We start from the raw sequence: 12553 nt of genomic DNA, 5'->3' as shown, positions 1-12553 counted from the left end.
TATATGTGGATAGCCTCATGAACGAATCTCTCATGGTAGCCAGATGGCTTGCAAAGAACCTCTGTCTTGGAGAAGTCAATATCGTGTGAGCCTACTGAATTATAACAGTGATCAACCATGGCCGAGGTGTTGGTCCTACCGTCTTTAAGGTCTGCTTTGTGTTCACGAATGCGGTCCGAGACATGTCGTTTGGTTTCTCCAATGTAACTACTACCACAGAGGCAACTTAGTTTGTAAACACCAGGGTACTGTATGTCCGGAATCACATCTTTTACAGACGGAACCAGATCACGGATTTTATGTAATGTGTTGAAACGGACCTGGATCTTGTGTTTATTCAAGATTTTGGAGATCTTTTTTTGTAATACCCGCAATGTAGGGTAAAGTGATGGTTTTGAAAGGCTCCTCAAGAGGGTCCTTCTTCATGGTTTGAGTGGTAACTTTGCGGATTGTATAGTCGGAGTAACCATTAGCCTTAAGAGCTTGGTGTACATGCTTGAGTTCACTGCCTATGTGTCCCTGGTCGGATATGCATTGGGCTCTATGGTGCAGAGTCTTGATGAGAGAATTCTTCTGTGATGGATGGTGGTGGGAATCCGGTTTCAGATAAGCATCCGTATGGGTAGCTTTCCTGTAGACAGAGTGGCTCATTGAACCATCAGGTCTCTTTTTTATTAGGACATCCAAAAAAAGGTAGCTTGCCATCTTTTTCGACTTCCATAGTAAATCTGATGGCTGGGTGTATGTAATTGATGTGGAAAAAAACACTTCGGCAAGTGATGTTTCGACTGTTTCTACTGTGTATGGAAAAATTGGGTCTGATTTACGACGGGGTTTCCAGGAACGCATAGTGTAGTAAAAGTAAAAGGGGAACCGCCTTTAATTATTTCCAGACAAAAATGTCCAATTCTTGGTGGTTCAGAATGCTCTATTGTGATGGATATTTATAGCTGGAAAGCATTGTTGTAATGCATCGGTGATGCCCCTTCCTTTCAGTGGCCACGAATGGGATTGACAAGAATTTGCTGCATCTCAGTGGAACAATCCCTGTGATTTATGAAGGTGGGTGGGTGTGTGTGCATGTGTACACGTGTGCTTATGTTTTTTGCATGGATCAAAATGTGTTCTGTATTGTACATGTGCACGTGACCGTATTAATCGCACACTCAGCTCGTGAGGAGGGTTCACGTGTGTGCTACCATGGTTTAATGTGGTAAGTCTCAATACTTTTTTTTACTTGGTCGTCTTACTTGCGGAGAGATAAGTTCTTTCTCTAATTCCAGAGCTTATGCAGCAGACTGAATGGATGCTTTGGATTTTATGGAAGCTGTTTTAAGTTTGGAGTTAAAGTTAGGGTCCGGTGAATGTTCCTATGTTGGGGATCACTGTTTTAAAACATTTTAAAAAGGTCATACATCATGCACAGATCTGACTTCCTTGTTCTCAGTGTTATGATAGTTACAGGTTACAGCCTTTCGAACCGGTCTAACAGGAAGAAGGCTCACAATTAAACAAATTATATTCGTTTCAAGATATCAGTTTTAAACAAAATGCATAACCCCTATAACTTATAAGTGATAGTGTTTGAGTCAAACTGAAACGTTTGTTTACGTTTGAAAGTATCGTCGGATTACAAAACTAGAAACTTAGTAATATTCCCTGTCGGTTTAAATCACAGTGAACATGTCTTCACAGCTCTCATTTTTCATCGCTATAGGTATTTTATAGGTCCTGCATGAGGCTACATGGCTCATGTTGCATTGAAGATTGTATTTTTTCTGGCCTGAAATGCCACGCATGATGTGAAAAATGCTGAAATGTTGTTGACTTAAGGAAAGCACAGTCTCCTATATTGTAACGACAATTAAAACGCTCGCTCGGACTGTGCCTCGGACATTTTCTGAAGTGTAGTTCCAAGCCAGTGATTGCAAATGATACATCTTGAATTATTATTCATGCGACAGAGTTTATCACACCTCTGTTTCGCACCTCCGTTAAGCACGGTTGGCCACGTACTGTGCGAAAGAAGTTCAAGATACATCACCATCTGTTGGCCATCGTGCTTTTTTTCCCTTTTCAAATTGTTAATCGTTACATTTTCGGTTGTCAATTGTTTTAATTTTTCTGTATCTTTCTACCCCTCCACCAATCCCCGAGGTCATCTCGAATTTTTTTTTAGTTCAACGAGCCTTACCGTGGTTGAACAACGATACATCAAATAAACCTGTCGAATGAAGCAGAGGTGCTTGTGTTAAGTTGACGGTTAAGTAAAGTTTATCGACGTCGTTGGAATTAGTGTTAATCTTGCCAAATCATCTTTTCGCTGTAAAGCACTCCACAGGAAGTCATGCATCGCACCCTTGCCATGAGAATGCAGCTTGTGAGTGATGCCCCGTGCCGCGTGACCCCGCCACGCCCGCCCGCCTGTATGCCCCGCAGGGGTCGAGTACAACATGCCCGTGCGCCTGTGGCTCCCCGAGTCGTTCCCGTACAGCCCCCCGCTGGCCTTCGTGCAGCCTACGCAGGATATGATTCTCAACCCCGGGCACCACGTGGACTCACGCGGCCGAGTGTATTTGCCCTACCTGCAGCACTGGACGCATGTGTGTGAGCGCACCACAACCTGTACAAGCAACACCACAGCTTGTCTTGTTACAACCGCACCACACGCCGTGGCAGCGAGATGTTAACTACCTCCCCTGGTACACAGGAGGTTGTGGGTTCGATCTTGACCCCGATGCCTGTATATTTGGAGTTTGCATGTTCTCCCCGTGGTTGCGTGGATTTTTCTCCAGGTGGTCCGGTTTTTCCCTCCACATTTAGAAACATGCGTTTAGAGTATTTGGCTGCAAACAAAAAATCCACATAAGCCACTTTGTTTAGCTATGATTTGTGGCCAGGTCGCTTCTGAGAAAGAGCTAATAGCTCAGTGGGCCTTACCTGCTAAATAAAAGGAAAATAGTTTAGTATACCAACCATTTAACATGCTATTAAGGGCCTTTTCAACATTAGTGTGTGCAAACAACACTCTTTCAATCACAGCCAGCCTTCTCAATTGAAATGTAAATTTTCATGTAAGCAATCATCTCACAGGGACGTGCGGTCAGGGGAGGCAGAGCCTCGCCTGTCATACTCCAATGAAAATAGCTGTTACGAAAAGTAAAAAAAAAGAATAATCAAATAAAATAAATATTAAGATGTTTCCCCTGATCTGTGTTATAAATGTAATTTCTGTACAATTCCAATCATTTTTATAGTCAAAATCGCCAAATTTGCGGAGCTACACTGCAAATACAGGAAGAGACGAGAGGTGAGGCAGCGACGAGCTCAGCCTCCCCTCTGATTGCACAACCCCTCAGTAACTGGATGGAGCACGGACAACAAGCGCGTGCCTGTTACTATCTCTGTATGTCACCAATGTAATGTTTGTAGATCCCTTCATTTCATGTCCTCGCCTTCCACACTCCAGGTAGCTTATTTCACGTATGTGCATAAAGATATTTAGGCTCGCTGGTCTCGTCATGAAACTGCAATGAAAAAACACCAGGGGAGGCAGCTATCACATCTGCCTCACTGAGGGGGACGTGTCTAACGCCCCCCTCCGTGAGGCCACGCGCCCCTCAGTGTGTGAATCTGGCTCTGACACTAGCCAGTGCCTCCCCAGCCATTGACCTCACCGCACGTCACTGTCATCTCCACATCATGTGCCTCGCTCAACTGGTGCCGCGTGTGCGAATGTTTACGTCCCCAGCCGAACTCCACCACGTGTGGCCTCCTGCAAGCCATGGCGGACGTCTTTGCCAAGGAGCCGCCCGTATCGGCTCTCCCGAGGGGGCCCACAAGCCCGCCTTCTTACAACTCCTGGCAGTGACCAAACCCATCGACCTCACCAAGGGGCATGCTTGGGGTTCTCAGACCGGCGAGCCAGTCCAGGCGGTGCCCCCTGACGGGATGTGCCATGACACTTGACTGACTGGAGCCTCGAGAGCTTTGAAGAGCGATGGGAGTGCAGAAGGAATTGGTGTGGGGGTGCTGGGTGGACACGTGGGTATTGGTGCAGGGCGAGTGCGGTGGCACTATATGCGTCGCACGCAGCACCAATTGTGTGCTTCTGCTGGGAGTAGCAGGGAGGTGCGAGGCGGGGGGGGTGTTTTGTGCAGCGACTCGAGCTGGTTTCCCAGTGGAATGCCTTTTACTGTCACACAAGACATCATGGCATTTAGTATATACTGACTTATTTAAAAGCATACTCACGTGGGAATTACTATAACAATGGCCAATACCAAGAGTCTGCTCAAGGTTATGGTTGATCTCCAGGTTGGTGGTTTTGTGTAATGTAATTCATTTAAGTGTTTGCTATAACACGGTTATGTAAAGTGAAATGATTCAGACGAAAATTTAAGATAGATTTTTCTGGCTTTTTTCTCAAGCCATAGAAATATTGAGTCACAAGAGACAAATGGAAGGCTTGCTCCAGAGTTGGAGCTGAATAATGGGGCAGGTCATTTATTTGAATGTTTATGTTTTAACAAAGTTTCCTTGCGAGCCATTTGTGCCTTTTAACAGATTTATATCTGCGAGTACATTGTGCTTGCCAATCATGAAGATAATGAGCAATAATGCAGGGCTGCAGGCGATGCATTTTTTATATATAATGGTGTTTGGCCCCCTGTTGCTGGTGAACAGAACATGACTGGAGCTGCGATTTGAGTCACTGAATATTCAGATAACCAACCGCAAGCCATTCAGCAGGGTATTCTCGCCTGTCACTCATTTCTATCGTGGGAACAAGTTGCACACCGTTTAATATTTTTTTTGTAGCACATTCCAGTGGCTGAATGTGGAACCACTTCACAGGTGGTGATGAGTAGTGGGACTGAGACTCTTAATACCTTCAGCTTGGGCAAACAGGCATTGGCAAAGTAAATACTGTATATGCAAGAGCATAACTAGTATGCTTTTCAGATGAGCACTTGTGCGAATGTACAAGGAAACGTGAAAAGTATGTATTATTACTTACATTGGAAAAAAATATGCAAATATATGTTGAAGATTTTTGATGTAGTAATAGCATGAGGAACATGTGACCTAGGTTTGGTCTCGTGTGTGTGTGCGCGATTGCTTTTGTGAAAGGAACAAATTCAAACTTGAGCACTGCTCCCGTCCCATTAGAATAACGTCAACACGTTCCAGTAATTGTGTTTTCACTTGCAGTAATTGTGTTTTCACTAAGACCAAATTATATCAGAACATTTTCTGTAAAAAAACAACGTTGGGTTTTTGTACTGATAAAAGAAAAGTAGCAAAGAATTTAAAAGTACAAATCACCCGAAATGCATCTCAATGTCTAGGAAGCCAAGCCAGGCTTGATCACCTTGCAGGTTGTCAGAGGCATACCTTGGGCTACGTCGTGGACAGCAGAGGACAGTACAGAAAAATCTGTTATACTCTTATGCTGTTTGCGCCTCACCGTCATCCTGCACTGAACAGCACCGTTAAATGCTGGATGGCCAACAACCACCACCCCACCTGCCCCTATGACCAACACAGCCTGGGGAGGGCCTTAAACGAACCGTGTATTGACAGGCTCAAAATTGATTCCCGATGGTCCTACACAGAATACCTTGATGTTCAAGTTATTGGTTCAACTGCTTGTAGTGTGCGCATGCATTTGGATTGCAGTTTGCAGGCAGGACACCTGCATCTTGGCAACATTCAATAGAACGCACACAGTTAATTTGCAATGCATGTTGTGCTGTGTGGGGAGCGGTAGTGTAGCGGTTAGCGCACTGCGCTATGAACCTGGCGATCCGGGTTTGATTCCCGCTCACGGCCAACACCAGTGACGATTATCTGAACCGGTCCCGGGCCTCCCCTAGATCGACTCGGTCTCAAATGAGTACCTGGTGCGGTGTGTAAACATCGCCACTGGGGGAGACTGATGCTGGCTACCCACCCCCTCGTGCGCCGTTCCGGCCTTCATAGGTGCTCGCTAACAGCACTTTGCCCCTACAGTCTGTTTAGGCTATATGGGGGATCTTTATCTTTGTATAGTATATAAACACCTTGGCCTTGCCTCACCGTACCTCGCTTCCTTTGTCTCATTTTGTCCCCTCCCACCCGCTCCACTCTTCATCTCTCCTACTCCTAAAACGTTCCTCCCTCTTCTTGTGCACAATCCCGTTTCTGCTCCTTTTCCCTACTTGCCCCGGAACAAACTTTCCCTCCACATCAAGCGAGAAGCACCCTCTCCGTCGAGTTTTCGCTCCTCCCTTAAGACCACCTCTTCTCCATGGCTTATCCTTCCCTCCATCCCTAGGTACCCCTAATTCCCATACTCACTCCCCATACCTATTCACCATATCACGTTTAGCTACTCTCATTGTACCACTAAAAACCCTTGTAAAGAACCTTGAATAGAGGCTCTATATATCAATGACAAGACAGGCTTTAGCTCAAATTCACTGCAGGGTTTTCATCTCCCATAGAATCTCAAGTGAGATTTACTTCCTACAGAAACGTTTTTTTGGCCTTTGCAGCACCCACAGCTCAGGTTTTTTCCTCTTCCTGGTTGTACCTAGTTGCTCAAACGTATCTGGCTGCACCCTTCAGCACCAAGACATACATCGTAGACGTCTCCCTCCCCAAGGACGACACCTCGGCCATCCCTTCTGGTGGTCTTCACACTCCTCCCATACCAGTGGCATGGTGCGTGGTTGGAATGGGCTCTGGTGCAAGGGATTAAATGGGGCAGCAGCACTCTGTTCAATTTCAACATTTTGTAGCCTTGGGCCTGGCCCCCTCTAGCCTGTGGGCCCTGGTGCAGTTACAGAACCTGCACACTTAATAGCTACACCACCACTCCATGTATTATAACTTAGACTGGGTGCAGGCAGGCTGTACATTGTCATATCCTGTGTTTCTCACTTGGAAAAAAATAAACATTTCTTGGCTATTTAAAAAATTACAAAAATATGGTGCTTTGTATCTCAAGGCAAAAACATGTGAATGGAGGCCAAACAACCATCTGCAGTTTCATAAATCAGTTTAATTTTTTTTAGTACAAACAGATGACCATCAAAATCGGTTATCATAATGCACACGATTAGTTTGTTAACATGATAATACATGAAAGGTATATTGGAAAGATGGCAGCAACACGGAGTACCCTATAGTCGAGACTGCCGTCTGACAAGTTGTCCTTTGGTGTATTGTTAATGAGATTCACATCAAGAACAGGCTACAGACAAATTTCACATGAAATTTTTATTCTCATGCCACCTCAAAAGATCAGTTCAATTCTAACGCTGCATTGCAGTGCAAATTTAGATTATGCATGTGGCATCTCTTTGTCAAATTGGTAATGAACAAAGCTGCCCTTTCCTAGGCTGAGAACATGCAGTGGCAGCACGAGGCCTGAAAACCGAGGTTTTTACGATTCTTCACGAGTCAGTCTTTTTTCCCATCACAGTAATCATAGCAAAAATCTACAGCAACTTCCTAGCTCTCCTAATGTGGACGGAAGCGATATGGAATCTACATTCTGGCCAAAAAAATAGATCGAAGGCCACATCAATCAAAATTGATTTGAGAAAAGTAAATCTCAAAGTCACAACTTGAAAGCTCGATTGGTACGATTTGTTTATGTGCCAAGAGCTACTTCCTGTGGTCACCTTGGCCCGAGCAGAGGCCCTGGTGGGGCCTTGCCGGGTACCAGGAAGTGCAGACCGCTCACAGGTTGGCCTTCTCACCTGAGCCGTGCTGGGTGTACGTGTGCACCGCATTCTGGAAACACAATTACAAGTAACGGAACATTACTTCATTATCATGATCAGCAGTAATCCTGGTTAATCCACTGCTGGATGAAAGCAGAGCCAAGCCGCTGAGAAAGATAAAAACTAAAGTACCATGTATACATTTGTGCGTGTACTGTGTATGCTGTGGTTAGGTATAGTACTCTCCATATAACGCAACCTGGATTTAACACGCAGGCTTCCGCGACATATGATTCTTAAATGATATTTGGTTCAGATCGTGTGCCATTCACCCTCCACCCAATATAGCCAATTAAATACATTTGTCACAGGAATAAACGTGCCAATTAGCTTCAGCACCACCAGTATGCTGTCGACCAAAACACCCCATGTAACACTACAAAAATAGGCTACAACTTGTTAAACCCGAGTTGGCAATAAGTAACAAGTTAAAAAAGAGCGTTACAGAGGAGTTACTGTCTGATGAAAAAAAACCACGGAGCTTGAAATTCGATTCCTCCACTGGCCTGCAACCAACACGGCTGTTGCCGAGCTACGATACTCTGAAAACAGTGGCACGCACAGGAGGGTGGGGGGATAGACGGAAACTGCTCTACCACGTGGCACTGTCGTTGCACCCACGTGCTCTCGGGGGAAGTGGAGGCTGCGGGGTTTATTTTATTATTCAGGCAACTCGGTGTGGCTACATAATAGGGCCTGCCCATTGGGTTTTTACTGAATATCATTAATTTTTTACATGACAGACATTTCGTAGGACACAGGCAAAGGGAAGGAGAAAGTTCCTTGAGCCCTCGAACAGGCGCAGAGAGCCTGCAGCACAGACGGCTGGGACGAGGGAATTCCAGACAACAGGCGGCTATCAGAGAAGGCATGACCTCCCACTGAGCAGAGGTTGGGGTGGGCAGGCAGCGATGCCTTCAGGTCGCAACATCTCCAGGTGAGTGCCGTTGTCATGCGATCAAAGTTATCCTTGGTTGCGTCTGCGCCCGCGTTCGTGTCTTAAGTGACCAGGTTCCCCAGGTGAGTTTGCGTACCGAGGAGGAGCGAGCGTTGTGCTGATTCAGCAGGGCCTTGACGCGGGCGCCCAGCTCCGAATGTGCCAGGGTCAGCTGCTTCACCTGGAAGCGCACGGGGTCACGTACCACGCAGCGGGTGAGGTCCGTCACGGCCAACGTACAACGCCGTACAAAACAGCCTTTATCGTGGGCTTTTCGCTCAATATGTGCACCGACATTGGCACACGCTCGTGTCAACATGTCCACCCTGTACAATATGCACTGCGTGGTAGCTCCCTCAGTGCAGCATGTGAACAGAATCTAACAATACCATCCAAGTATCTCAAAACTACTGCACCACAGCTGCATGCGAAACAAACACGCTTAAGCAGATACATTTCAAATGCATTTGTGTGTATGTGCGTGTGGGTGCGTATACACGTGTGCAGGTGTAGGTGCGTTCGTGTGTATACCATGCGCTCCTGGATGAACTTCTGAGCCTCCTTGAGATTGCCAGCGATGTTCTGCACGAGGCGCGTGCGTTCAGCCTCGCTCAGCACGGAGCCATAAAACGTGTTCACCTGCGCAGGGCGCACACGCACGGAGGCACAATGTACACACACAGTCGAACCAGCGCACCCCATAACCAGCGCTCCACACACGAGCAGCTGTTGGGATGCTAGTGTGTGTGTGCGCGTGTACAGGTTTCCCTTGCCTTGTGCGGTAGATTCGTTCCAAAACAAGGGCGCACAAAGCCAAGCCGCACGAGACAGCTGTCTGCTAAGTAGCGCATACAGTACACACAATGTCCCACGTCCGAACGCTTACCCACATACGAGTGAATTCAAACCACATATAGCTAATTTCGGGTAGAAATTGGTTATCCACATATGCACAAATTTGCACAAACCAAACCCGCATAAAGCGAGGGCAACCGGTACATTCTTTTGTGTGTGGATGCACACAGAGGATTTTGAATTTTTTTTTATTTTTGTGTGTGTGTTTCAAGTTCTGAATGTGCTGACCAAAGTGTGTGCACCGGCGGTACCCTTGGTGCCTCGGCTTGCGAGGTTACGTGTGCCTACCTGCGAGTAGTTGTCATCGTCGGCAGAGTTGTAGCGTTGCACATCGGCACTGACGGCGAATTTGTGCTCGCGCAGGTGTGGCTGTTGTTCGGGAGCGCTGAAGCTGTTTGGGTAGTAGTTGGGTGCACCGGCTGTAAGCAAACGCAAGACAAAAATTTCCATTTACGCGTCCGGTCAGGCAGCTGCAGCAACGTTCTGCTTGACAGAATAATCGCTCTCCCGAATCACTTTCGGGTTGTACCACGCGTTGTTCGGCACGGTGTCCGACGTGTCGCTCCAAGTGCTGTAAAACTCACTGCACGTGGAGCAGAGTGTCAGACAACCGGAAAACACAAGAAAGGCTACGCAGCACGACTGCGAAAACCTTACGCGGTCTGTTAAGACAGTGCCCGTAATGGGAAGATTGGCAGACGTGCAGCCCAGGGTCCACGTCGTATCATTCTCCGCTGATAATTTCTGCTCAATTCTCCCTGCGTGGCAATGGTGATGACACTGTATCAAGCCCAGACTTTGTTTGCTAGTGATATGCGTGACCAAGAATGGTGGTGCCTAGGTCACTTGGGACGTTACACAATGAGAAACCCTTGGCATCATATTAAAGGGGAGCACGAACAGAGAGGTGCACATGCCTACACAAAAAACATTAGACCCGTGTAATATATTTGATGTTATAAAACATACGAAGAACACAAAGCTGCTTCAGGAGACAGGCAACTCACCCTGGTTGTCGAACATGCACATGGGACCGTCACGCTGGTAGTTTCGGACGCGGGCACGGAAAGGGCAGTTCACCGGCAGGTGCAGGTAGTTAGCACCCAGACGGTGCCGGTGTGTATCCGGGTACGAGAACAGCCTTCCCTGAAGGTGCGCACACACGCACGCACCGACACAGGTAAATTCACCCAAAACGATACTGTGCGTTGTCGTCGTAGTTAATGACATCAGCGGTTATAGGATGGGGAGAGGAGGGGGGCAGAGATGGCGAGACCTGCAGCATCTTGTCTGGGCTGGGCTCGATGCCCGGAGGCATGTTGGACGGGTCAAAGGCAATCTGCTCAACTTCAGCAAAGTAGTCGGTGGGGTTGCGGTTGAGCTCCAGGCGACCCACCGGGATCAGGGGGAACTCCCCGTGCGGCCACACCTGAGCACACGGGGCACACACAGATCCCTCTCGCGATCAGGACTATGGCACAAGTCTTAACAGGAGTTACCCACGGCAGATGAAACAGCACGTGAGACGTTATAAGTGTTTGATGTCGTGCATGTTTTTAGAAGTGCATGGTGGTGTATGTATGTATAATCTATATTGAAATTATTTTGCACCGTACATAGTCAACCGCGCTAATCAGAGGTGTGGGGGTAGGACAACAAACTAAACACAAAAAGCAGTTCAGCAAAGTGGTGATAGCTAGCTGCACGTTTAATGTTTGCAAAAGGTGAACGCTCTTGATGACATGCCAACACAAATGTAAATCTTATCGGATGAAAGACAGTGACTGGACAAAAAAAGCAGCCCGGAGCACCTGCGGGATTGACAGAGGTACCTTGGTGAGGTCAAACGGGTTCCAGCGATGGACCTCGGCCTGCGCAAAGGTCATGATCTGCACGTAGAGCGTCCACGTGGGGAAGTTGCCATCGGCGATCGTCCGGTAGAGATCACGGATGCTGTAGTCGGGGTCAGTACCAGACAACCGCTCGGCCACCTCCACTGGTATGTTACGGATTCCTTGGTCAGTCTGCAGCATGGGGACACGTGCTCAATTCATAAACTAGACAAAAAAAACTCTGAACTATTTTTTTTTTTTACCAGGCAAGGCCCACTGAGCTTTCAAGTCCTTTTTCAGAAACCACCTGGCCACAAATGACAACTCAACGAAGTGGCTTATTACGTGGAAATGTCTAGCAGCAGCCAAATACTCTAAACGCATGTTTCTAAAAGTGGAGGGGAAAACCGAAGGAATTGAAGAAAAATCCATGCGACCATGGGTAAACATGCAAACTACAAATATAAAAACATCATCAGGGTCAGGATCGAACTCATGATCCTCCTGTATACCAGGCAAGGCAGATAATATCTCGCCACCGGAGCGATCTAATAAGCAAGCAGCAGTTTCTGCAAGTCTCTACGCACTTTCCATGTTGAACTCCTACCCCCAGGTTCCAGACACAAGCATTATCTTGCCAAGATCCCCTCTGAATTGAGATGTGCATCTCCAGAGGCTATGCAGAATAAATAGAGATCACTAATGGACCCTCCGCTCGCAGCTCACCTTGTAGTGGAACTTGCAGTAGACAGCCTCACCAGCAGCATTCACCATCTTGAAGGTGTGGGAGCCGTAGCCGTTCATGTGTCTGTAGCCATCGGGGATCCCGCGGTCGCTGAACAGGATGCACATCTGGTTAGGAGACAGATGAGCTGCAGATTTAGAAATGTACAAATTACAATATTGAAGGTAAATGTAAAATATATCCCCGTCTAATTGCACCAAGAGTCACCAGGCTGGTTTTGCATTGAGCACATGGACTGTGGCCTCTGTTAGTCCGGCTTGGGAGGGTGAGAGGGTGGGAGCATGACTCACGTGGTGCAGGGACTCTGGGCGGAGAGAGAAGAAGTCCCAGAACATGTCCGGGTCCTTCAGGTGGGTCTGGGGGTTCCTCTTCTGGGTATGGATGAAAGATGGGAACTGCGCACAGTCAC

General features: G+C 47.2%; 2 protein-coding genes across 2 annotated transcripts in view; one reads left to right on the top strand and one right to left on the bottom strand.

Moving 5' to 3' along the window:
• The window catches only part of LOC116951836 (tumor susceptibility gene 101 protein-like), a 15649-nt gene extending 8108 nt beyond the window's left edge, over window positions 1–7541 (top strand). Inside the window, exons 4-6 of the mRNA XM_032970617.2 lie at window positions 997–1062; window positions 2440–2603; window positions 3752–7541. Of these exons, the coding sequence (XP_032826508.1) occupies window positions 997–1062; window positions 2440–2603; window positions 3752–3871 (350 nt within the window). The 3' untranslated portion in view covers window positions 3872–7541. The remainder of the gene's footprint in view (window positions 1–996; window positions 1063–2439; window positions 2604–3751) is intronic.
• CAT (catalase) overlaps window positions 7029–12553 on the bottom strand; it is an 18027-nt gene continuing 12502 nt past the window's right edge. The window contains exons 5-13 of the mRNA XM_032970549.2: window positions 12435–12539; window positions 12126–12251; window positions 11400–11591; window positions 10844–10996; window positions 10575–10713; window positions 9856–9986; window positions 9244–9351; window positions 8810–8893; window positions 7029–7785 (exon numbers count right to left, since the gene is read on the bottom strand). Of these exons, the coding sequence (XP_032826440.1) occupies window positions 7732–7785; window positions 8810–8893; window positions 9244–9351; window positions 9856–9986; window positions 10575–10713; window positions 10844–10996; window positions 11400–11591; window positions 12126–12251; window positions 12435–12539 (1092 nt within the window). The 3' untranslated portion in view covers window positions 7029–7731. The remainder of the gene's footprint in view (window positions 7786–8809; window positions 8894–9243; window positions 9352–9855; window positions 9987–10574; window positions 10714–10843; window positions 10997–11399; window positions 11592–12125; window positions 12252–12434; window positions 12540–12553) is intronic.

The sequence above is a fragment of the Petromyzon marinus genome, chromosome 3 (genome assembly GCF_048934315.1).
Source record: "Petromyzon marinus isolate PM22_M1 ecotype Great Lakes invasive population chromosome 3, UKy_Petmar_22M1.pri1.0, whole genome shotgun sequence".
Classification (NCBI taxonomy): domain Eukaryota; kingdom Metazoa; phylum Chordata; class Hyperoartia; order Petromyzontiformes; family Petromyzontidae; genus Petromyzon; species Petromyzon marinus.
This window is presented reverse-complemented; position numbering and strand designations above follow the sequence as displayed.